Source organism: Lissotriton helveticus, chromosome 12 (genome assembly GCF_964261635.1).
Source record: "Lissotriton helveticus chromosome 12, aLisHel1.1, whole genome shotgun sequence".
NCBI lineage: Eukaryota > Metazoa > Chordata > Amphibia > Caudata > Salamandridae > Lissotriton > Lissotriton helveticus.
In genome coordinates, this window is record NC_136073.1 from 157,962,827 (window position 1) to 157,990,770 (window position 27,944).

At 39.2% G+C, this 27,944-nt stretch overlaps 1 protein-coding gene across 1 annotated transcript in view; it reads right to left on the bottom strand.

Annotated features, from left to right (window-relative positions):
• Positions 1-644: 644 nt before the first annotated feature.
• The window catches only part of LOC144797986 (vomeronasal type-2 receptor 26-like), a 33,771-nt gene continuing 6,471 nt past the window's right edge, over positions 645-27,944 (bottom strand). Inside the window, exons 2-4 of the mRNA XM_078668786.1 lie at positions 27,629-27,853; positions 13,290-13,413; positions 645-1,564 (exon numbers count right to left, since the gene is read on the bottom strand). Coding sequence (XP_078524912.1) covers positions 645-1,564; positions 13,290-13,413; positions 27,629-27,853 — 1,269 coding nt within the window. The remainder of the gene's footprint in view (positions 1,565-13,289; positions 13,414-27,628; positions 27,854-27,944) is intronic.

The window sequence follows — 27,944 nt, forward strand, 5'->3', positions numbered from 1 at the left end:
ATGTTCATACACAATGCAAAGTTTTTCCCACTTTGTATGCATGCTGCACAGTAAAGCACGCATGCAAATTCGGTAAAAGGAAGGAGAAATTAAAGCATTTTTCCTTCCTTGTGCCTACTTGAAAAGGGCACAGTTTTCTCATGCTAAACTCAATCTACGTCATTTAGTTAATTTGGTTTAGCATGAGAAACATTGGGTTGTTGCATTGGAACACCTATTCTCCATCCTTGGTATGCGCCCATGGCACAAAGTAAGACAAACAAGTGCTATGCTCTGCTTTGCATTACTTTTCCATTATTTCCAGCACTAAACAAGTTTAACGCTGGAAAGTAAATTGGGGAAGAAAGACTTTGCGCCAAATTGCATCACTTTTGTGAAGCAAATACAGCACAAAATCTTAGTAAATATCCCTTTTGGTTTTCCACATGTAAAAGATGCAAAATAGAACCAGCTTTTAGTGCATAAAAGTTGGGTCTATTTTGTGCCTTTAAATGTGGAAAAAGTAGGAGCAATGGGATTTCTGCATTGTATTCTTCATGTAATTCTGAATTCACTATAATTTTATTATTGCTAGTTGTGTTAAAGCAATTATCAGAATGGGACCTACAATCTCTCCATGATGGTTGTGCATTTTATTTATGGGTTCAGTTGGTTGATGTCAGTGACTGAAGCTTCCCCTTCAAATAATTTCTGCTATTCAGATCAGGCCGGAAGACAATGATGTAACACTTGGGAAGAAATATGCAAACTACAATCCCCATTGAGGATGAAATGATAGCGAAGACCTCCACTGCAACCATGTACTTCCCTTTGGTGTTCTGATAGGATGGGAGGAACAGAGTCCAGACGGTTAAGAAGGTCACCATGCTGAACGTGATGAGTTGAGCCTCATTGAAGCTGTCAGGCAACTTTCTTGCTTTAAATGCAACAAGAAAACTGGTGAGGGCCAGGAGCGCCATGTACCCAAGGACACACCAGAATGCTGCGGGAGAGCCTTCGTTACATTCAATCACAACCTTCCCGATCTGGGACTTCATATTCGGTTCAGCATAGGGACGAAATGAGGCCAGCCATACTGTGCAAATCAGAGTTTGAATGAGTGTGCAAACAGAGACTATCATGGTTGGTATCTTAGAGCCAAGTCCACTTCTCAAGGGCGTGTTTGGGTGAGTGGCTTGGAACGCCATCAGCACAAGGACAGTTTTTGCCAGCAAGCATGAAATGCACAAGACAAAGAGGATGCTGAATGTGACCTGGCGAAGCATGCAGGTGATGTCAGTAGGACGTCCTAGGAAGAGCAACGTGCTTAGAAGGCAGAGTGACAAGCTAATTAGAAGAAGGTAGCTCAGGTCCCGATTGTTTGCCTTGACTATTGGGGTTTCTCGGTGCTTGAAAAAGACAGCAAAGATTGTGAAGACAGCCATGGTACTGGATGTGGCCACAGAAAGCAAGATGAAACCCAGGGGCTCTTGGATAGAGAGGAACTCCACATATTTCAGGATGCAGCGATCCCGTTTCTCGTTCGACCACTGGTCATCTGGGCACTTTATGCAGTCAGGTGAATCTAGAACAAAATACAGATATCCATGAGACAGGATCAGACACACCACCTTGATTTATTTGGCAGGGGTAGGAATGGAAACATTTTACAGTCACCCTTCGGTCTTGTTGCAGTAAAATTTCTCACAAGGTCTGATTCTGATGATCTGAGTGAGCAAGGCATGGAAAACAGTCAATATCTTTTACATAAATTACATTTGTGTAAAGCAGGCTTTCGCAAAGAGTAGCCTGTGAGCTATTGGTAGCTCTTCAGGTCCCTGTAGGTAGCTCTCCAGTGTGTAGCTCAACCCACTTAATTTGAATATTTGGCATTTTTGAATTAATGTAGGCATACCATGATTGAAAAGTAAAAATCACAGAATATGTTTGACAAAACAAGGTTGATTTTCCAAATTATATTTAAAGCTAATATATGGGTGACAAATTATGTGATATTGAGGACTTATTACTCATATTATTACCTTGGTGACATGGGCATTGCACATGTGGCTGTTCTGCATTAGCTACTTAGCGTCATTTCAGATTGATAACGCCCTTTCTACATTACTACTAATTACTAATCTTTCCTGATGCACTGAGGTGGTTATTGGTGACAGTCTTGCTTGGGCAAGCCACAGTGCCTATATTGAGCAGCTAGATGCAGGTGGGACCACCCAGCACTAGTTTTTGGGGACCAGCAGTTATTTCCCCTCAATCAATTTTGACACAGAGCGAGAGAGAGAAAACCCCAACAGGGGAAAATAAGGAGAAGGAGAAAGATGGATTTGATGACTGATCTGATTCCCTTAGATGCTGTTGTCAGTGATGCCCCAAAATTGGGGCAATCACCCATAACTTCCCTTCTCCACGTTAACAATGTAGTTCTTTAGAGCCAAACAGCCAGGGGTTTTCAAAGGCTGCTTGATGTTTATCTATACATAGTACGACAAATGATATGATGGTAAATTTTGCGAAGACCAATGTCATGATTTTTGGTAAAAAAAAGAGCAAACCCGGAATATGGTACTTCAATAAACATCGTTTATCTACTGCTTCTAGATACAAGTACTTTGGATGCTGGCTCGATGACAAGGGCAGTCCTTTAACCCATGAGCACTCTCTTTAAATCAAAACGTGCATCATGATTCCCTGCATTTCAATCTATTTTTAAACACACCAAGAATCCCACCCTAGAACCTCTGCTGAAAATAGTGAAAGCCAAATGAATCCCTATGTTGGCATACGGTTCCGAAGCTTTCCCCAGGAAACTGGGCTCTTTTCTGAATAAGTCTCAGAGTCAAGTGTTCAGAACTTCATTTAAACTTCCGAATCACTCTGCAGCAGCTTAAATTAGATTGGAATTCACATTATGCGATCAAATCCTGGTTCAAAAAGCTTGCACCTTCAACTATCTACACACTACTCGCGCTGCGAATAAAGAGACTCGGAAGGAAATAACCTTAACAAACCACACAGTCATTCAAAATTCATGGACTGTCACTTTGCACAAAACATTGGCCCTTAATAAAGTTACAACACTGTTGAATCAAAACCTCCCACAACAGACATTTTAAAAAGCTCTAAACCATCTAACTCAAATTGTATCATTTGCACAAGACCGTCAGACTATTAAGACCCAAAGGCATGCCTATCCCATACTAAAAAGTTATAACGAAAGGGAGGTTAAAAAATATCTTACAGACACTTTTATGGTGCACTACAAGATTAAGTATTGCCTTATAAGAATGGGAAACTTTACATCATATCATCTTGCCCCACCATGGTCAACGCGTCCAGTCTGAGCTGCATGTCGGCTGTGCGTGAGAATATATTTCACCTTTTCTGCATCTGCCCAGCCCTATAGATCGTAGGAAACATCCTCGTCAAACATGGATTAGACAAGGCTCACAAACAATTCAGGCAGCAGTGGACTTCTTGCATAGCGATGCAAATTCTCAAGCTATTTGCGGTTTAGTCACATTTTTTAAATAAAACAGACACACTGCTAAGAACTGCTACTCTGCCAATCACTGGTTGAATATATTCTGTATCCCCAATTGTTTTAGTCTTTACGACCAGTTGCACTGTATGAGATTGATATTCAAAAACTAGGAATGTAAACAGGAAATAAATTGATAGCCTATACAGAACTTGCATACACATTTTGCTCCATGCTAACAAGCACTTTCTTATTGATGCACAGTCACTTTTATCTTTGTTATAATGAGTGCAATAGCAATGCTAGTGGTTTTTATTTAGTAGTGTGTCACTATTAGGCCTTTTACAAGGTATTGTCACTTTTTGATACTGTTGTCCAAAATTATTGTGATATCGATTTATAGAAATATTGAAAAAATCTTATCAAATTATGTATTTTTAATGGCATGCCATTGGACTATATTTAACTGTGCTGTTTTATATGTTCTATTAATTTACAATGGCTTTAATTAGTCAAGCAGAGTAAAATAAACTTACAACTTGAGAACAGGTGACGTATTAAAAAGAAAGGAGGTGGAATCAAGACTACACAGCCTCAGTACTCGGCATCCCAACCAACCTTTGATAGCTCCAGCCATGGGCTTCTGAGAAATTGTTGGTCTCCTACACTTATTCTTTTACAAATTAGGCACTGGTGTTGTAGAATATTTTTATGTGTTCATCGTTTTGTGCATCATTTACAGTTTGCGGAATTCATTTCCGCACTCAGTTTCACATATACATACTTAGTGCTGTTGCTTTTGAAAAAAAAGAGTTCCTTTGAAGCCTAGAAGGGTAATTTTCTGATACATGTTAACTACGCCTCAGTTTAAGTACTAACTCCATGTTTTATAGGATTGCAGTCATCCTTGTCACTCATGCTTCTTCCCTACTGCCCACCATCTCTCTTCACAAACTGCACAGCACACAGTCAAGCTGAGATATACTGGTTTATTTTCACTGCTATTGTTATTCTGCTCTCAATGCACTCTACCCAGTTCAGCCACACCTGAAAACATTTCACAAGGTCTTTCCACTGGTTAGCTGTGCCTATTCATTCATGTAACGCATTATTGTACATGTATCAAGTTATGTTCTAGCATCTCCGGATGAGATGAGCTTAGAGGGTGCAAAATAAGTATTCATGCAGTGGGTTAGTATTCAGGTGCTAAGGCAATGTCATATGTATTTCCTGTATATGTGCTCTGATTTGAGGATGAAATGATACATTTGCTCACATCACAGTACGTCTGTGGATTCTGTAAGTCCATATGCAAAAATAATTTATAAAAACCCTTGATTTCGGGGGTGAGTCAGGCAACTTTCTATTTCTACTGGGGATTGTGTCCGTTACTCTCCTGATTTTTGCTGACTACTTGGGATTTATAATAATTTCAGTTTTTTGCTTTCTCTGTGTAACTCTGCTTTGAGACCCTTCATAGAATTGGCTCTGTACCCCTTCATATTTGAATTTTATAATAAAACCCTTTAACTTTTCCTTGATCTAGAACTCAGTTATTGAATGGGATCACTGACATAACATAGAATGACAAAATATAGACTTACCAAAATATAGTCACCAAAATATAGAATGCCAAAATATCGAATTACTATCTACAAACAGGTAAGTACAAAAATATCGAATCCAAAATATAGTCTGTAAAAAATATAGTTAGTCAAAATATCGATTTTTTTTAAATGTCTTAAAAGTAATTTAAAATTAATGAAATAATAAATATAATTAACTAAAACATACTTAAAAATACTCAAATAACCTTAAAATTAAGATATAATTAATTTAAGTTATTAATAAAAAATGTACAATATTTTACCGTAGGATAGCAGGAGGGTAACATTTAATATTACCACTGTAGGGAAAGCGTTGGATAGCGTAGGGGTAAAAAATACTATTCCCACTCCAGTGAGTGCAACAGTAGGGAAAGCGTTGGATAGCGTAGGGGTAAAAAATACTATTCCCACTCCAGAGAGTGCAACAGTAGGGAAAGCTTTGGATAGCGTAGGGGTAAAAATTACTATTCCCACTCCAGAGAGTGCAACAGTAGGGAAAGCGTTGGATAGCGTAGGGGTAAAAAACTACTATTCCCACTCCAGTGAGTGCAACAGTAGGGAAAGCGTTGGATAGCGTAAGGGTAAAAATTACTATTCCCACTCCAGAGAGTGCAACAGTAGGGAAAGCATTGGATAGCGGGAGGGTAAAAAATACTATTCCCACTCCAGTGAGTGCAACAGTAGGGAAAGCGTTGGATAGCGTAGGGGTAAAAAATACTATTCCCACTCCAGAGAGTGCAACAGTAGGGAAAGCGTTGGATAGCGTAGGGGTAAAAATTACTATTCCCACTCCAGAGAGTGCAACAGTAGGGAAAGTGTAGGATAGCGTAGGGGTAAAAAAGTACTATTCCCACTCCAGTGAGTGCAACAGTAGGGAAAGCGTTGGATAGCATAAGGGTAAAAATTACTATTCCCACTCCAGAGAGTGCAACAGTAGGGAAAGCGTTGGATAGCGCGAGGGTAAAAATTACTATTCCAACTCCAGAGCGTGCAACAGTAGGGAAAGCGTTGGATAGCGTAGAGGTAAACATTACTATTCCCACTACAGAGAGTGCAACAGTAAGGAAAGCGTTGGATATTGGAAGGGTAAAAATTACTATTTCCACTCCAGAGAGTACAACAGTAGGGAAAGCATTGGATAGCGTAGGGGCAAAAATTACTATTCCCACTCCAGAGAGTGCAACAGTAGGGAAAGCGTTGGATAGCGTAGGGGTAAAAAATACTATTCCCACTCCAGAGAGTGCAACAGTAGGGAAAGCGTTGGATAGCGGGAGTGTGAAAATTACTATTCCCACTCCAGATAGTGCAACAGTAGGGAAAGCTTTGGATAGCGTAGGGGTAAAAATTACTATTCCCACTCCAGAGAGTGCAACAGTAGGGAAAGCGTTGGATAGCGTAGGGGTAAAAAATACTATTCCCACTTCAAAGAGTGCAACAGTAGGGAAAGCGTTGGATAGCGGGAGGGTGAAAATTACTCTTCCCACTCCAGTGAGTTTAACAGTAGGGAAAGTAATGATTTACTATATTATTGAAAATAAATTAAATATCAATACCAATAAAACATTAATTGAAATTAATAACCAATGTAATATTATGTAATAATTATTTAGAAATACAACTACATATTAGTTATTAAAAATTAATAACCTATTCATAATTATTTAACAACTAATTAATTTTCAATAACAAAAACTAATTAATAATAAAAATGAATACCAATTAAAAATTAACAGTAAATTAATTATCAATACACAAAAAGTATTTTTAATATGTAATTAATTACAATTACATTACTTCCCACCCGATTCCCCTATAAACCCACATCCCACTACAGAAAATACATTAATAAAATTATCATAATTATCAAATATTTAATTAATACAAAATAATTACCAATTAATAAAAATTAATTGCCAATTAATAGAAATGAATTACCAATTAAAAATTAATTAATAATAAATTTAAAATCAATACCAATAAATGAAAAAAAATATTTACTTAATTACAATTAAATTACTTCCCACCCTATTCCCCTATAAACCCACAACCCGCTACAGAAAATAAACATAATTAACAATTAATCAATTAATACAAATTGATTGGCAATTAATAAAAATTAATTACCAATTAAAAAATAACAATAAATTCAAAATGAATACCAATAAATAAATAAAAATATTTAATTAATTACAATTAAATTACTTCCCACCCTATTCCCCTATAAACCCACAACCCGCTACAGAACTAGAAAGTAAAATTTTATTAAAAATTAATAATAATTGCTAAAAATTAATATTTAATTTAATATAATTAAATTACTTCCCACCCTATTCCCCTATAAACCCACAACCCGCTACAGAATTAAATTACGCAAAAATTAAATAACATAAAATTAATTACTTAAAATACATTAAACATACATTACAAAAATTAATATACACTTTTCACACATATACTAACATACAAAACACTTTAAAAAAATTGATATTATTAAAAAATCGATATATTTAATGCCTATATTGTATACTTCGATATTTTCACTTCTATATTTTGAAAATCGATATTACTTACCTTAAATTCGATATTTTTAACCACTATATTGTGTCCATTCGATATTTTGTCCAGTCTATATTTTTACTTCGATATTATGTCCATTCTATATTTTGGAATCGATATTTTGACTGTTTACCATTGAATGGGCTCAGTCAATCCATATCATGTGTTAAATTGTTTGTATTTTTCTGATTCTGATGCTTAGGAGGTGCTTTAACGTGGGAGCAAATTGACTTATTATTTGAGGTTCAGGTGGAGGAGATGGAGCTTGGTCACAAAAGAGATGGCTGACTTCTAAACGGCTCCTAACGGGGTAACATCTTGGGCAAGCATAGGGTTGTTTCATGTGGGGCGGTAGATATTCATCTCTTGGGACTTTCCCTTGTGTCGAAAACAAACAGTTAGAATGCGAATCTGCTTTTGGTAATGGAGATACCTCTCGACTATAGTCAGGAGGTTGTGCTAGAAAATCCCGGTTTTGGCTCCCAACAAAATGTATGGGACTTGAAAACTATTATTTTTTAGCACAGTGGGATCGCCTATTTGAGGGGGGATCCCCAGCAGATAAATAGCCACGTCTCTTCTCTCATCCTGCCTTTGCTAACCCAGATGTGCAATTAATTAGCGGACCTTTCATCTCACATCCGTGGATTCTGCCATCATAATAGTATTAATTTCCCAAAGATCTTTTACATGTGTTCTAGTCTCACCTGTCCCTACTGGCTCTACATTACTAATGGGCATTGTTAATAATAACAGGACATTGCTGTTGAAGAAGATCAAGCATGGGCATTCTGCAACCCATAGGCCCATGTCTATCATCCTTGTCCAACGTGGTTCTACAGATAATAGATCTTTGTTCATGCTGCATTATAAGACCCTGTAGCAGTTGAACAACCTCTGATCTAGTGATGTGTCTTACTTTCAGAAAGATTAGCTACCAGAGCCATATTAATTACATACTCCTTGACTTATACTCTTGCGATAATCTTATTGACATGGAAGTCCTCCAATGACTTGAGAGTGATTGTTTTCCCTTATACCTTACTCTTCAGGGTAATCCAGACTATTCAGATTTGCACTTGTGATTTCCTGATAGGGATCTGTTGCTAACAAAAGGAAGAATGTAAGGTGGGAATATGTTACAAACAACGAAGACAGTATTGCCCAATTATAGCAATGTTTGAATCCAACCTTGCGTTTTTCCGATGACCGTGCCTCCACATCTCACACGGTCATGGATTCCCTTGTCAAATGCTTTGAGGCTCTGAAATATTCCTTTTTTACCAAGCGTACTAATACTAGGAATATAGCTCCATCCACTAACCTCACGTGGTGTAACAAAACTTGTAAGGTAGCAGAGAGTTCATTAATCAAAGAAGCAATTACAAGTTGGTCCTCTTGTGAAATCTAGACAAGGTGGAGCCAAGGCAAATAAAAGGAACTCAAAAGAAGGCCAAAGTAGTGTGGGAAACTGCTGTATGGGAGGATATTATGAGTACTGTTCAATCTGGAAATCATGGTGCCTTTTGGCACATGATTGGCCTCGATGCAAAAACTAACACAATGAGACCGCCCATGTTCAAACCCTATATAGGGCTGATACTGTTGGCTCTCTCACTGCTCCAGCATTGGACTTTGAAAAGGCTGGTCACAACCCTTTAGTGACAACCTCTTTACCTGAGCAGGAACTAGACAATGACATAGGTTGCTTATTTTCCGTGATGGAAACTGAGTGTTCCATTAGCTTGCAAAAAGTGGGAAAGGCTCCTGGTTCGGATAATATCCCTAAGGATCTTTTAAAATCAGAGCCCACTGTCTGGGCTCCTCATTTAAATCGTGTTGCCAGTGGCATCTTGGCGGATGCCCATATCCCTGCTTCCTGGAAAGGAGCAGAGGCAGTTACTATATTCAAGAAGAGCCTTTAATCCAACCTTGCTAATTACAGCCCAATGAGCTTAATTGATGCTGCTCAAAAACTTTTCTGCAAGCCAATCCCAGATAGTCTCCTACTGTGCATTGAAGACAATATAGGTATTCCCCAATTCAAAAGCTGGCTCCACATTAAGATGAGTACTGTGGTTCAAGTTTTTAGATTCCAACTCATGAGATGGAAATTGGTTGTCATAAATCGGGGTAGTCTTTACATGGCATTTGTCGACCTAAAGGCAACATTTTATATGCTACCCAGAGGAAATCTCCTGTGTACCCTAAGTGAACTGGGCTCCTATATTACCCTATATACATCTTAGTCCCACTGACAACTATGCCCAAATTAGATGGAGAGTTAATTGGGAAACAACTACCTCATAACGGTCCCGAAAGGTGTTTAGGAAGGGTGCGTCTTGACCCCAACACTATTCCTTCTCGTCATAAATGGTTGTGAAGACTTCTTTTTGGACTGTGTAAATGACTCCCCTTTTCTAGGTTGCTTGCTGATGACACCATGCTTGAGTTTGAAGTGCCAAAAAGAATAGAAATCCTACTAGGGGGCTAAAATAGTTTTACGGCATTCATGGACTGAAAATTAACACCAGCAAAAAAAAGTTTGGGCTTTTCAGCTGCATAGGCACTTTAGGGGGGGTCTTAAGTGACACGTGGTCAACTGAATAGTGAGCAAGAGTTTTTCAACAGAACCCTAACTGAAAAGGACCGTAACTGAAAAAAGTAAAAGAATTGACAATGTGTAAATCAAACTGCATATTGGTATAAGTCAAAAGACAGCCCAATCTATTGATTACAACTAGGAACACCAGAGGGAATATCTGGTGTGTTTGAAAAAGCGTAGGTCTTTTTTAAGATGATGTCCATATTTCAACGCTGTGTCAGATGTAAGGGTCTCATCAGTGAGGTGGGTGATCAGAGAGTGGTGAGGTTAAAAATGTCTCTAAGAAATGCCCAAGCAAAACTTTATTTAAAGGGTCTTAGGACATAGTTGAAATAGAAGCCAGGATACAGTGAAGATAAAAATTTTACTTCAATATCCCTTGGGTGTAGGTCCACATCTGTCAGCCATTTACGGTGGTTGTAAGACTTTCTTAAGGGCCAAAGTGTTAAAAAATTGGTGAGGTGGCTACAAAATTAGAGGTAGCCACATGAGTGAAATCTCAGCACACAGGCTAAGGTGTGCTGTGTAAGTAGTGGATGCACCGTAGTTACAGACCCACTTAATGGTTGAAAACTGTAAGGGAAAAAACCCCAACATAAAGGACATACAAACATATAAAACAAATGCATTGAACATGTGGCTGTCCTTATTTGCATTCCGCGCGCTTTGTCGTGCGCCTCCACCTCTACTTGCTGACCTCAATGTTGCACAGACTACAGCACAAAACGGGGATTGGAAAAATCTCACTTGAAAAAAGAGAAATCATAAGAGAACCATTCTACATGGTGTAGTTCTCACGGAATACTTACGTAGCAACACTGCCCCAAAGGGACTAATAGTCACCAATGCTCCACGCATCTTCCTAGTTGACACAGCATTTCGGAAAGACTGGGCACAAATAGCCTGGCAGTGTACCAGAGACTGGAATATCCTAATTATCCAGACAGCAAAAAGACTGTCTGACGCCATCCTCATAGACATTCAAAATACAGAGGATTATTTCAAAACCACCCTAACTTCATTAAAAAAAGTCTGGATGAAGTCAACAAAGAAATGGCTGACGACAAGGGTGACCTTACCCAGTCCAAAATGTTCAAATTTCAGAAGGATATTTAGAAATTTTTCTATGTAAAAACATACCCCTATGCAGATGTAGATTATAAACCACCGTATCTATACAAAGAGTGGGGGACAAGGAGCCAGTTAAGGTCCAGTGCCCGTGATCCTAACGTAAACCGTATCAATCAAAACAGGGGGCACTGTTCCAGATGAGGGGTACAGGTAGTCACCCATTCAACATAGAGTAAGATAGAGGTGTAGGTAGTCCTAGGATTTTTGAAGCCCACTTGTGAGTGGAAAGAGAAAGTCTTGTCTCTTAATGCCCTCACACACCCCAAAGGATGTCATGCTTCATCATTGGGCGTTTTGATCCTCGTTGGGCCGGCGCTGCAATGCCCTACGGGTCCCCCGAAGGCTCACTTTAGCGGAGATCTTTTGAGACAAAACGCCATATGGAGCATGCGGGTGTGTGGTGTGGATCCTCTAAGAGGGTGCAGTGGTGCATGCAGAGTGAGTGTAAAACTGTCTAAGGGTTACCCAAAGAAATGTTTTTAATGAAAAGGGCACCCTTGGCATATGAAAAAACCTGTAGGTCAGGTGTGACCTATGTAGGCTTAATGGGCCCTAGGTAACTAAAAGTGTTCGACATGTTTTGCGCCTGTGTGGTCGAAATAGATCCGTGACGCTTCCTCAGGACCAAGAGAAGACGTTAAATAAAGTGTGGTGCATGTGATAAGTGAAAAAGGGTTAATACCCTCAATGGATATCTGGGCGGGCACGGTAGCAGTGTACCCTGCAGTCTAACTGCAATAACTAGTTAGATATTGGCCGCTGCTGGATACCACCTAAAACTGAGAGGGGAGTTACTTAATAGGCTATGTCGGAGTACAGTTGGGGTAGATGCACAAGAGCCGGCACCCGAGCAAAACTCCCGGCAAGGTGCGGGTGCTCAACTCCTACTAGACTTTGGAGCAACCCTCCTCTCATTTTTGTATCCAGGAGCGCCCAATATCTAACTAGGTATTGCAGTTAGACTGCAGGGTAAACTGTTATCGTGCCCACCCGGATATCCATTGAGGGTATTAACCTTTTTTCACTTCCCTTTCTCTGAGCACCAACCTCACTGAATCACCAAACCCGCTCCACTGTACTCAGGCATTGACGCACAACTAGGTTGCATTCAGCAGCCCAGTTGGGACCCCAATGATGAAGCATGCCACCAACTAGGTTGGTGGGTGAGAGGTCTTCTTACAAAATTATTGGATGTTTGTACTCTGCGACACTATACTGAGTCAACATAAGTGGTAATACTTATCTGTGGGTCCACCCACATTGTTCTTTACTGTTATATTGGGGAAGAGGACGTACCCCTCTACTTATTCCTCGCTCTCCTTTTGTTTTCGATAGAAACCTCAACAACTCCTAAAATGGATTTGGTACGATGGAAAAACGTTTCATGGATCACCAACACCAAAACTGAGTGTTTTAACCACAAAAAAGTTTGATTTCAGGACCATTATTATTCATTCAACGAATAAAGGAGTAAGTGGGTGTAAAACCAACCTGATACCTTGTGCAAATGATATTTCACCATGCAACTACAAAGTTCAAAACCAATGTGGCACTTAGAAAGAATCTGATAATGTGCATGCTTGCCCAAGTGATTGGCCACTTCCCAGCATAGAGAATTGTTTCATTGTGTGGTTGTTCAAAAATCCAGTTCTAGAGATACTGTAAAAACCCACCATCTTGCATTCCCATATTTCAAAAACAACCATTCAGGAGTTCTTCTACAAAACACCCTCTTGCGTTTCTGTAAACAGACTCTATTTCCAAGTTAGTAACACCGCTACCCATCTAAGATTCCTATAAACTGTAGATTCCTTATACAACCCCACCCAGGAAAATCTCTCTGTCACAGAAAGGGTGTCAAGAATGCACTGAGACATAATTCTGGCCCTAGAGTAGGTCCCACTAAACTCACTGGTGTGATTGGAAATCTCCCCTTCAGAGCATGGGATGCAGTCATAGCAGCAGACTCCTTGGCCCTCTCGAGTGGATTTTCTGAATCCAACTATGCACATTTCACTGCAGGAAGATAGAGGGATCTAGGAGAACAGAAATACATCACTTTAGACAACATATTGACAGTTAAATTTGAATCCGAGTTATACAGTTTCTTCTGCTGATACCATGATGATAGTTAATGTTGCATCCTTGATTTTTACATAAAAAGAAGCATGTCTAAATCTCTCTTCCACAGTAAGAATATTGTGAGTCGCAGACAGGCTTTATCTCATCAGAACTTGTCAAGGACTTTTGTAAAGCTTCTTTACCTCAACTTAGGCTCACAGTCAAGCACTAGTGTGCCTCAGTGCAACTCAATTTATTGCTATGTACATGTGCGTTTAGAATAAGGAGTAAGCTAATGCAGTCTTTTGAATCCCATTACGACGTGCGATTACCCAGGCAAAATATTAGTAGAGGTGTACCATCTCAGGGGTTTATTGCAAAACTGCATTTTATAGTACTTTTATTAGTAGTATAATAGTACAACTTATTTACTATAAAATGCTGTTCCCAAAACTACATACTGAGGTCCAGGTGGTGTTTAGGATTGCAGGCGGATATACGTCCAGCCACCATCCACCCTATCAGACAACGAGTCTGCCCGACTAGCTATCAGCAGTCGCATAAGTGTGATTACAATGTGATCGCCTCCAAGGTGGTTGCACTGTCTATCATTTGTATTGCGGCAGGCGCTGCGTGCTGCAGCACTCACTGCAGTACAAAGTATAGACAGGAAACATATCCCTGCACTACGTGGCAGGCACCATGCAGTGCCTGCCACATGATGTAGGGATATGTCGGGGGTAACCGTAGGATGCCCCCAACACCCACATATGAGGGCAAGGGGGGACAGAGAGCCCGCTACAGGCCTCCAATGTCCCTTTCCCCCAGCCTTTTCAATGTGGGTAAACCGCCGTAACACGGCTGGTGGGTAGGTACATTATAATTCTTTAGGGGGGTGCCTGACAGGCACCGCCACCATTTTAGGGATTATGGCTGCCTCCGACACACCGATGAGCTCATTGAGCCCGTCAGATGCGTGGCGGTTGGGCTTTCTGACCATCATCCTTTCGCCCGCCATTATTAGATGGCGGGCGGAAATCATGCCCATGTTTGTGGTGATTGTGGTCTCACCGTCAATGTAATCGGCCCCTAAGTCTCTGCCTGTTCTGTCTTTTGTATGTGGACTAAAGAGATCTCTTCTCCGGTATGGCTTCATTTTTGTAGTAACTATGGATGCCAGTGAGGCTTTTTTGAAAAGCGAAACAAGATGGACGCGTAGGTACGCCGTAATCCAGACAATAAGGTAGCAACAGGGGTGCAGTCATCATCATTACTATATAATTTATGCTGATTGCGGGGTCTTGGTTAGCACTTACTCATTTTTACATATACTTTTTATCTTAAATGAGTTCTGTGGGCGGGAACTAGTCACAATGTTTTGAGTTAATGGGTGATATGGGTAACTCAGTAAAAAGAACACTTATTGGGTTGTTGGCACATGTTATTTTGTTCTACATTTCAAATATATATGAAATAATTACATTAATATTTAACATAACTATATGTTTCATAGATTTTTTAAATATAATTTTTCAGTGAGTTTTTAAATGTTTTTAAGAACAAAAAACTCAAAAAAATCATTGTACAATATAAACTTGCAGTTGGCAGAAGCTAAACATGAGGAGAAAATAGCTACATCCTTGACGTTCATAAAGTAGCGGCAGGAACCTCATTGTATAAGCTTGTACATTGATAGTTTTAGAAAATATATTCTGCAATAAGTTAAAACAAAATCCAGCAACGTGTGCAGGAGAAACCCAAGTGTCCTTGGAAATTAGGTTAGTGAAGCGTGATGTCAAGGATTCTTGATACATCAAGGCTGTATAAAGAGAGAAAAACTAAAAGGAGCAGTGTGAGAGTAAGAGAGACAGGTAAGGGTATAGAAGACAGACACGAACATATGCAATGACCCTAATATACAAAAACCACAGGGTTGTTTGAAATCTGTAGAAGTGTCTGCGGTGGGCGTGTCACTGTGGAACCCTTCATGTGCTAGTGTTTGTCACATTTGAGGATGAAGTCCTTGGTCTGTTAACAGAGACCTAGACCACAATAGCGTTGCTTCAATAATGGAGTTTTAGCAGCCACCACTGCATGTGCAGATGCAAGACCCTTATGTGCAGCTATAATTAGTCTTAGCCTACAGTCTGAACTTGCCATTACTCTATTCTCTACTCTAGGAATGAGAGCAAATGGTATGTTCCTAGCATCTAATTTATAGAAGTACTTGGGTGCAAATCCTTTCAGCAAGTAGGTGTCATTGCGTGCAGCATTGACACCGTAGTGATGTCAGTGTCTATTCTCGTACTTGAATGAGTAATTGCAGTGACTGCAGCAGTTTTCACTGCTGATTTTAAGCTTCATCAGCCATATATTTGCCTGCAATGTGTAAACCAATATTCTAATAACTCAATGTATGGATTACATGAGTCCAGAACAATCAATCTTTCAGCTTTACCACCTGTTGGGAAAGCATTTTGTGCTTGATTATGCACCCTTATGACTCCCTGAACCCATTCTGGCTCTTGTAGTGTATAAGTAGACACAATAATACAAATCACACATTATGGGATTGATTACGATGTCTTTCAGAAAGGCTCCAAATCGAATTCTGGCCTTCCAAATCGAATTCTTGAGCCTTGTTTCTGACCAATTAAGAAACCATTCTGAATGACTGATTACAATGTTCGGACTTTCCGAACCCGAACCGGACGGCATTCAGAAAGTTTGAGTCGTTCAGAGCCGATCCTTTGTGTCTATGGGCTGCATTTCTGAACAACTTGTGTGATTACAGTGTTAGATTTGAAAAAGCCTTTGCGAAATCGGTTGATCCGACTCAGATCGGCTGTCGGAATCTGACTTTGGGGGCACGTAGAAAACCCCCTTTACCCAGAGCCTTCTGAATGGGTCCCGTGGGAGTACCCAAGGGACCCCCCTTTCTAACCATGAGGTGCCCGCCACAGGGTGCACCATTTTCCACAGCCACCCCTTTCTTTAATAGGACCCTGCGTATTCAGTTGCACACAGGCTTTCATTGAAGTCAGTATGAGTCCAACCAAATCGCATCAGGAAGCACCTGGATGCATTGTAACCTGTCAGTCGCACTCCCGGATCCAATTCAGTCAGAATGCTTTCTGACCAACATCGTAATAGACCCCTTGGAGTGTGGGGAATCCCGGATCCGTTCTCTCGAGTGCCAGTATTAGAGCGCTAAGTTTAGCCAACTGTGCAGTGCAGTCACAGAGTGACTGTGTGTAGGTTTTCTCTGGATGGAGTTCTCATCCTACATGCACCCCTTTACAACTGCGCACACTGCTGAGTATTGGTGCTTTGCCCCTACGACAGGCTGAGCAGAACCATCAGTATAGATGCTGTAATCATACTGATCAATAGTCAGAACCTAATTATGCAGAGGGTATATTCATGTTTATATTGCAGAAAGGCTTGTGTGTGTAGTGTAGAGTCAAATCTGTAGTCTAAATCAGTTGTTGTGAATGAGTTAGCCCATTGTATTGTATTGTATTGTACATGAGGGAAGTTTGATCCACACTCAGAACAAGAAGATAGCATATTGTGTGGATTCCAAACCTTGGTGTTGAGACAGAATATCGAGTTGGAAATGTCGACTTGCACAAATATCAAATTGGAAATGACGTGATTCTGAAATATCGAATATTGTGGTCAAGAATATCGAATTTAAGGTAAAAAATATTGTTTTTAAAAATATAGTAGTCATTAATATTGTTTGCAAAAATATAGTTTAAAATATAGATATAGTGTTATGTATTTTAGTTTATATTTTAAATGTATAAGATGCATGTTTCTTTGTATAAGTATTGTTTATGTTTTATAATATATGTTTTACTCTTTAGTCGTTATGAATTTTATTTTGATAACATTTTGCATTTTTTAGTACCATAGCGAGTTGTGGGTTTATAGGGGAATAGGGTGGGAAGTAATAAAATCATGATTATTTTTTATTTATTTAATTTAGATTTTATAGTGTTAATTGTGGGAAGTAATTTATTTGTAATTAATTATTTTTGTGTTGTTATTTAATATGAATTAATTGATTGATAATTAAATATGGTGATTGTGTGATGTTTTTTAGGTGCGAGTTGTGGGGTTTACAGGGGTAAAGGGTGGGAAGTCATTTATTTTTGAATAATTAATAATTAGTTGTTAATTTATATTAATTAATTAATTGAAAATTAATTATGGAAATTGTGTAATTAATTGTAGGTGCGAGTTATGGGGTTTATAGAGATAAAGGGTGGGAAGTAATTTATGTTTAATTAATCAATAATTAGTTGTTAATTTAAATCAGCGAATTAATTGATAATTAATTATGGTAATTATGTGATTGTTTTTAGGTGTGAATTGTGGGGTTTATGGGGTAAAGGGAGGGAAGGAATTAATGTTTAATTAATTATTAATCAGCTACTGATTAATATTCATCCTTTAATTGAAAATTAAACATGGAATTTGTGTAGTTAATTTTAGGTGTGGGTTGTGAGGTTTGTAGGGGTAAAGGATGGGTAGTTATGTATGTTTAATTAATTAGAAATTAGTTGATCATTAATATTAATTAATTAATATATATTTAATTAGGGTATTTGTTTATATTTTTTGTGTCTGGGTTGTGTTGTTATGGGGTACAGTGTGGGGAGTAAATTAACTTTACATACTTTTTAATTAGTTGCTAAATACTATTTGTTTTTTAATTGAAAAAAAGCTTTTATGGTGTAATTATTTTCTTACAGTTTAATTTTAGCTGTGAGTTGTGGGCATTATAGGGGTACAGTGTGGGAAGTTAAATAATGTTCATGAGTTTTAATTTGGCTTTTAATTAATATTATGTCTTTAATTGGTAATTAATTATGTTAATTAAGGAAGTACATTTTTTTTTAATTTAGATGTGGGTTGTGAATTGTGTGGTGTTTTAGGGTAGAAAATAAAAAACGTACATTTATGTAATATTGAATGTTTTTATTTCTAAATATTTTCTAATTACAAATATTTATTTGTTTGGAAATTATTTTTTATTGTATTTAATATAATATTTGTAGGTATTTGTCATATGTATTTAACATTATGTTATGTTTTTTTCAACAATATTATTAAATATATTTGTATTTTAGTTTTTGACATATTTTGTTTTTAAATATTTTTGTTGTTAAAATGTTGTTTGTTTTTATTTTTAAACTGACTGGAGTGAGAATAATAATTGTTACTCCTCTGCAATCCAACACATTCCCTGCTGTTACACTCACTGGAGTGGGAATAGTCAATTTTACCCCTCCGCTTTCCAACATTTTCCCTACTGTTGCACTGACTGGTGTGGGAATAGTATTTTTTTATCCCTCCGCTATCCAACACTTTCCCTACTGTTGCACTCACTAGAATGGGAATAGTAATTTTTCCCCCTCTGCTGTCCAACACTTTCTCTATTGTAGCACTCACTGGAGTGGGAATAGTAATGCTTACCTCTCCACGATCCAACACTTTCCCTAATTTTACACTCACGGGAGTGGGACTAGTAATTTCTACCCCTCAGCTAGCCAACACTTTCCCTACTGTATGCAATTTATTTATTATATTCTTTTTAATTTACTTAATTTTTTATATGAATTCTATTATTTAACACATGTAATATTTATTATTGTATTTTATATATATATATATATATATATATATATATATATATATATATATATATATATATATATATATATATATATATATAAATTTGATATTTTGTACAACTATATTTTTTACATCGATATTTTTTTTTCAATATTTTTTAACTTACCTGTTTAAGTATAGGGACTCAATATTTTTGCATTCTATATTTTTCCATTGATTTTTTTTACTTCTTTATTTTATACATCAATATTGCTTCAGTGAACCCAACCCCTTTGGGGGCAATGAAGAACATTTGCTTATCAAAGTGATTGTAAGCAACAGGAAATGTTACTACACTGCTAATCAAGTGGGGTTTATACACTTGTGTGAAACAATTAAATATTCCACCTTAAGTTGCAATGTTATTTAACTGTATTCAAAATTAAGTTTCAGGCTTTTTTCTGAATGTTTGGTGGTTAAAATGAAACCCACCAAGTCCATCACAATTGATCATATCTTGTAGAGCTTAGAGCGGTAAATGAGAGAGGTATTTACTGGGTTCTCTGCAAAAGATGCTTTGGCAAATGTAACTGATAATTAGAACATTAGAATGGTGAGCACTCCATTGCAGACAATGGAGTGTTCTGGGCTTCTATGGGCTGGTAGAAGCACGCAGAACAACGTTCTAATGTTGCTGCAGACGGATTTAAATCCCCTCTGTTAGGTTAGGAAGGCTTATGGTGGCAATGTGAGCTAGCTGGTCTCTAGGCCAACATACCCTGTGGAGGTGCATGGACTCATTCTAGGCTCCCCACCCAAGGTTTAGGTTGTACACAAACAGCAGAGCCTATGGATTAGTGGGAACCACACAACAATATACAATCTTCTTCCTTTTCATATACGCAACTAAACAGTAATTCCAATACATTTACAATATCTGTTCTATTTTTCCTGTTACACACTCCAAACTAATGCAGATCACCTCTCTGACACCCAGATGGTAAGGTGTATGAGGGTAAAGCTGAGGGGTGGAAAATGGGAGGCAGCTGGGTCTTTGCAAAAGGGTGTAAAGAAACAACATTTGGCCCAGGCTTCTCTATTCCCCAGAAGCACACATTTGGGAATACTAGGCTACTACATAAAATAATGCCCCATGCATGTAAATGGTATGCCAGTGATCTGCACTAAGCGTCCTTTTTCTTTCCTCACTTTCAGTTGTCCATCACATGTGGGAAAGTCTAGAGTGTGATAAGGCACCCGATTTGGAAATTACAGAGTGCACCCTGTTTTCAGGTAGTTAAAGGAGAAACATATATAAACAATGACCAAGACAATATACTCACATGGGGCTTGTTACCTGGTGTCCACATGAGTTTCAATGCTTGAAACCTGTGTCTACAATAACATAGCTGAAAGATCACAAACTCTGTATCTCAGTTCCATTCTAGGAAAGGTTCCCAATACTTAATGCTCCATTGGGCGACCATTTCTCTGCTTGCACTCAGTCTCAAAACAATAATAGGTTACAGGCTTTTGATAAAAAGCAAGTCTCAGAAGCATAGAGAATGTATTAAAAATAATAAAGCTGAATGAACAATGTTGGATACTCCACATGAGTGTTATGTTATAACAATTTATTGAGCGCACAAATACCAAAAAAGGTGTTTCAGTGATAGCTATTCCTGAGACAGGACAAAGTGAAAGAAGACAGTTAAAGAGAACCGAATTATTAAAAAGCCAGGTTATTAATGTTTTCCTGAACATTAAAAGTGAAGGCATGTCTCTCATCTGACAGGGAAGAAAATACCAGGGCAGTAGCCACCAGTTGGATGTTTATGTCTTGGGAACAACCAGTAGATTTGCGCCAGCCGAGCGCAGTTACCTGCTCGGGGTGTAAATCTTTGGCAATTTCTTCAGAAATTCAGGTTCTTTTTTATGTGTGGCTTTAGAGGCAATTTAAAGCGTCTTAAATGTTATACTGTTTCTGATAGGCAGCCAGTGCAGTTGTCTGATCACCTCAGACACAGAATGAGATTTCGGTGTGCCGGACAGCAGTCTAGCAGCAGCATTTTGAATCAGCTGCAGGTTGTTCGGGATCATAGCTGAGCATCAGTTGACCAATTCAATAGTGTAACTTAGACAGAACCAAGGCCAATAAAATTATCTTCCTGGCTTCAATGGGGATAAAAGGAAACAGCTTCTTTGCCATTCTGAGGATGTAGAAGGATGAAGAGACTAATGAGTTAAGATGGTATTTATACGATAGCTTGTCATCAAGGATGACCCCGAGATTTTTTGCCTTGGTGACTGGGACAGGAGGCAGTCCAAGATTGTCTGGCCATCAATGGGAAGAACATGCGGGGGAGAGGTTACCAAACACCATCACCGTGGTCTTAGAGCAATTTAATTTGAGACAGTGATTAGACATCCAGGTACTCACTGCCAGCATACCATCATGATAGTTCGCCGAGATGCAGTCTCCATCCTTATGGACTCCAAGGACAATTTGAGTATCATCTGCATATGGTGTAAGGCTTAAGCCAGCAGATGTAATCACTTGTGCCAGGTCAGTCATTTAGGTATTAAAAAGCGTAGGACTAATGAAGGAGCCCTGTAGGACACACGGAAGAGAAAAAGAAGGGAATTCAAAATCACCCAACATAACTGATTGGGCTCTGTTGGCTAATAAAGATGAGATGCTAGCAGAGCTTTGGCCTTGTCCCTGATGCCTAGGGAGGAGATACAATTGATCAGGAGACCATGATCAACCATATAAAAGGCTGCAGATAAGCCCAAGAGGACCAACACCACTGCACCACCCTTATCCAATGCAAACCTTAATTCCTCTGTGGTTTTGATAAGTGCCTCCAAAAGATAAGTGCCTCCAAAAGATGAATGTCAAATAGGATTGCACGATGGTCTGACCAAACCAATGAAAGGACCTCCTTGAGAGTTATGGCATCATTGTAAGTAAAGAGGCCGTCTTAGGTATGTCCGGCTTTTCCTAAATCCAAATTGTGTTTCATTCAACAAATTGTGGCCCTGAATGTATTGGGTCAATTGGTCATTTATAATCTTTTCTGCTAATTCAGTGGCCAAAAGCAGACGTGCAATAGGCCTATAGTTGAGAGTGTCTTCCGGGTCAAGGTTTGACTTCTTTAATAGGGGCAAAATGGAAGCTTTTTTCCATTGAGAAGGATAGACACCAACTGTAAACATAGAATTAAAGATGTTGCCTAGAACTGGCACAATAGGCTCGGAAGACTCCTTAAGGGTAGCGGGCGGACATGGGTCCAGAGGTGAAACTGATTTAGCCGCCCTTACCAGATTTATTACTAGCTCCGAGGAAACAGGGGTGAATTCTCTGAGAGAGAAATTTCCTAAAGATTCAGTATGGCTTTCTGAACTGGTTTGGAGAGATGGGAGAGTCATTAAAGTTGAAATAGATGGAGTTTACTTTAGGCTAAGGAATTGCAAAATGATTGAATCACTAGATTGGCTAAATTGCAAATTGAGGTCCCGAGTTTGGATACCACTTGAAATAAAAGTTTGGTTGAATCTTGGACAGTTTCAATTTCTCCTATAAAGTAGCTGCTTTTCTCCTAAAAAAGGAGATGGTTGTAGTTGGCCAAAGCTTTTTTATAGAGACAGTCCTCCTGGCTATCATAATTGTTGCATGCATCTCCCTTGATTCCTAGAACGCTGTTTCTCGAGCCTCAAGGCTTCTGAATACCATGGGGCTGAGGGTGTAGCTTTATTTTTGGAGGCTGTCTTGTAGGGGACTAATTTGGTGAAAGAGGCATGAAGCCAATCTGTATAGCTCAAGGCTGCCTGCTCTGGGTCATAGGAAAGAGCCGGCTTAGTGTCTGATAGGTTTTGTTTGAGAACATCTTGGTCTATATTCTTCCAGACTCAGAAAAATTTGGAGGGTACCTGCATTAGGTGTGGAGGGTTCACCTCAAAAAGATGAATGTCAAATAGGATTGCATGATGGTCTGACCAAACCAATGAAAGTACCTCCTTGAGAGTTATGGCATCATTGTCAGTAAACAGGCCGTCTTAGGTATGTCCGGCTGAATGGGTAGGCCACTTTCTGCAAAAGGTCCACTGATTCCAACTTCATAATGAAACCATCTGAGTCCTTGTCATTATTAAGCTCCAGATGAAAATTATATTCACCCATTATAGTAGAACTCTACTCATAGGCTGTAGCTTCTAATGGACTGCCCAGGGTCACTAAGAAGTCTCCCCTGGAACCAGGAGGATGAAAAAGCAACCCTTTAAAAGATTGGTGATCTGAGACTCAAATATTGAAGCTCAAGGCTTCAGAGGCTGTAGAGGGAACCAGCCATCCTTCGACTGCGATGGAGTCATGAGGCTGCCACTTCTTTTAATGGGCCTGTCTTGTCTGAAAACACGGAAACCCGCGGGAGCAGCTGTTGTCAGAAATCTGTTCCAGACGTAGGATCTGCCCACGTCTCAGAGATAAATAAGAAATCAAGATAGTGGCTAGCTCTTAATTCAGCTATTTCATGCTTGTGTTTAGTTAGAGAGCGTGCATTTATCAAGGTGGACTAAATCTTGGTGCGGTCATTGTTCTTGGCTTTGGGAGTAACTCTAACTGTGGGGGAAGAAAAGTCCAGTCCTGATGTAGAATTGGCCCTCAGAGAAAGGCCGCTGACGGTGCAAGTAAGTTTGGGCTCTTTGAAGAGCTCTTCTAGATCAAAACAGACGCAGGCAGACTGCAACATTTTGTATGAGCTGTCTAGCGCATGCAGTTCCCTACTGGAATATGCCAACAGGGATGACATTTTACCTGGAGCAAACAGAGCAGAGGTTTTGGCGCTAGTCACAATTTCACACGCCCGCTGCACGCGTCCGCTGCATGGATGCACTGAGATCTTCATTAAGTAGCCCTCCAGGGTAGGGGGTGTGGCCCAAGATGGTATGGGAGTGCGAGGGAAGACCTCACCAAGAGTTCTGAGCTAACTCCTTGCTGGGTGGAAATTCCTGCTTGTGATGGGCTGCGAATAATGAGTACTGTGGTAATTTCACACCTACAGATTTTTTCAGCTCACATTTTGACAGCTAAAACTATGGGAAGTATGTGATTTCTGTGATTATTCACCACCACCAGTTCAGAACATTGCAAAGAATACAGTATAAATGATAGTAGTGGTTAACAGACTGCATCTCTCAGCACAAGTACATGTGGAATGTCTATCAATTGAACAAATTAGTTACTTTAGTGCAATTATGATATACTACCAGGGGTGCCAACACACATTGGTTCCTAAGTTCTACTGTGTAAACCCAGTAGATGAAGATATCAAAGCACTCAATGGAAGTCCAAGCACAGGCAGTCCATAAAATGAGGATTCAAATATCAAATAAAAATATCAGATTCAAAAATGTGATTTATTGAAGACAAAAGGCCAGTTAACTGTAATCTTGTACATGTGTGTTGGCAGCACATAACAAATGTTATGCAGCGGGTTGACTCGTGACCCACGGCGCTACCGCTTTCCTCTTCGCCGGAGCTGGTGCAACCCTCTTCGGGGGTGCCATGGTACAGCATCGCAGATCGCTGTGGCCATTTCAACGGCGTCACAGAAAGCACCTGCGACGCCTGTTTTTTTTCAGGCACGTCGCATACCTGCACGGCGGCCCATCTGCTTCGCCGAGGCACCTTGGGACATTACACTCACCTGGTGTGGGCATCTGGTGATCTCCCTTTCTTTGGGGCCATTTTGTTGTTCTCCTCTTCACCTTGCTTCCAGAAGGCAATAGGGAAGGGTTACTTACCTTCCTAACATGGTGATCTTTCTGTAATGCACTTCACTCCTTTCCCTATCCAAGATGGCGACACTTCTCCGTCCTGTTTTGTCACTTCCTTTTCTTGTATGTTACTTCCTGTTCCTGTATATCTCTTCCTGTTTTTCTGAATATAAGGGATCAGAACCTTTCCTTCCTTGCGTTACAACACTCCTTGTTCCTGGTGGTGTGTCCTCTCTCCTGTTGGCTCCTTGATTCTTGTTGTGGTGATCCCTTCCTTCTGTTGTTGTTCCTGGTTACCTTGCCACTTCTGATTCAGCTTTACTTCCAGTTTTCTCCTGGTTCCTTTTGGGTTCCTGGTCTTCCAGTGTTTTCTGGCTCCTTGTCTTCTCCTTCATTCCTGGAGTCTCATCATCATCAGAGTTTTTTTCCCTCCAGGGTTTTCCTCTTGGGATTCCTTCTGGAGGGCACTGGCTGCTTAGGCTTTCATTGTCAGCACAACTGCGGCTACCGGAAGGGGTCGCCCCTATCTCGAACAAACCAGGACTTACAAGCACCCAAGCCGGGAACCGTCCCAATGCCTCAAGACTGGTTAGAAAGACCCTAATCCCGATAACACCTGACACGTGTTTCATCATCACACAATGACTTCTTCAAGGCGAGATGAATAATGCCATTCTGGAAAGAGGTTTAACAAGAAGAAAAAATTGAAAGAGCCAAAACCTGATGAGGAGCCTCACTTCCGGGACACTAAGATCACAAACACTGACTGCTCGACTAATAGGCAGGAACTTATCAAGGTCTCTGTCTGATCCTTCTGACTGATACCCACAAAACTGCAAGTGTGTTCACTTCTCATTTATATATGGGTGCATTTCAACTCATGACTGACTATCAATCCTTAAATACCGCTATTAGACTGCGGTGTCAATGAAGTTTATGACCATTGTTAAACATTTTTGGTCCACTGCCTTGAATTGTAGCACAACTTATACTGTACCTGTTAATTATAGAGGGTGTACTACGTCGTCAAATTTGGACCACAGTATATTTGTGGCTGTCAAATTCCACCGAATCACAGATTTGCTAAACAATTTTTGTTTCTACTTCAAAAACCCATCCATAGATCTTGGTTGGACAGGGATAACCACTTTTTTAAAAACTTTTGTTCTGTCTGAAAACCAGATATTGGATCTTTGAGTGTTTTCTTCTTCTTAAACCTCTTGCCAGAACACTATTACTCATCTAGTCCTGAAGAAGTCACTCTGTGATGAAACACCTGTTGACATTTACCTGGCCTTTTGGCTTCAATAAACCACAAGTTAGATATTTCTACAAGAATCCTTATTTTATGGACTGACTGTGCCTGAACTGTCACTGAGTGCTTTGGTATATTTAACTACAAAACATTGTAATGATGACATGACATCAAACTGGTAATTTAGACCAACCAAAGGATCACTAATACAAGGCGCAATATTATCTCTAGCAAATTCATATTGAGAGACTACAGGACAGTAACATAGGACCCCAGTTTAAACAATGTAGTTATCTCATGACAGATTTGGTAAAAAATTGCTTCTAGTCATTTTTACAGTGCCATAATTGCCTATTGCCTGAGTAACTCACATCATGTTCTTCAAACTCCAGTAAATATGTATTCAAATGAGTATTATTACTAAGCTATTTATATTGGATTTTCGAAACTTCTGGATTTTTTAATGTTACATGCATTCCTTGCCTTACAATATAGCAGTCTACTTGTGTTACCTTTTTACTAAATTTGGTACACCTATGCTCATCTTTTTACCTTGTATTAAGAAGAAGCGTAGGATAAATGTAACTTGTATTATTTTTTCATTTCCTCCTTTTTATTAAACTCTTGTCTTCAGCTGTTGCAAAAGCGTACATGGCAAGGGGATGATCTGCATATATTTGTGTAAAACAATGTTTAATTCTAATGTTTACACTCTCTAGACCTGAACAATGTTGCACATGCATACATTATTGAATATTGTACCCAGTAGAAAGTTTAAAACCTGGAAGTTACAAGTGGCTAAATATACATTTGGAATGTATTCAGTCTTGAAAATGAATTTGTAACCTCTAATAAAAAGATGGGATGTCTTGTAGTCTTGTCTATTTGTTGAAAAACGTTGGTTGCTTCTTTTTGTAAATGATGACAATGGCAGTTCATTTCAAACACATCTTTTCTGACAAAGGCATCTTAATGAAATCTATATGAGCTGAGACATACATTGATGCAACTGGTGAACTTATCTGTGCTTTGAAAATTGATGTAAAATGCTTGGAAATAATTCGACATTTTCACCATACAATTATTTTTTTGTGTTTGGTAAGACTGTAGGTAAGTTGACTTGCAGTGCATCACTGTCAATGACTCTGTGGGTTAATTCAGAATCCTATTCCAACAATCTGGAATTTTCTTGATTCCATTCAATATTTTCCAGAAAGTCACCATCTCATCAGTCAGTACTTTTTTCATTCTTCATCGTATCATATAGTATCTGACTGTCTACAAATATTGTCTTTTGTTCACTGTGATTCGAGTTTGCATTGTATTCATTAGCTCGGATGTTGTAGACCTAAAGTTAGCTTCAAGCACTGAATTTATTGTAATAAATACACGAAATTGCATGATATTGGCACGTTTTTTATTCTGACATTGAACAAGAGAAGGGTCTAAGGGGCACAGGTTTGCTCTACACTTTTTAAACTAAGTAGCACATGCATCTAAACCCCCCATGACAGATAGATCACTCTTTTCACCTGGTCATTCCCGTCCAGCTGGATTAGGCTCTTGTTCAAGATCAGTAATGCTTCTGATGTATTTCCTGGTTGATATGTTCCCACCACTATATTCTCTTCCACGCCTTCTGCAGTTATTTTCCAGTTCAGTATTTCGTAGGCTGGTGGTGGATTCCCACTGGCATCAAAGAACACATCATCACCTGCCGTGCTCTGGAAGTGAACTTTTGTGACATAATGAAGCAACTGTGAAGAAAAAGATCACATTAATATCCACAATGCCTGATGAGTTTTCAAAAGCTCTAGAAACAAGAGTACAGAAAAAATACCTCCTCTG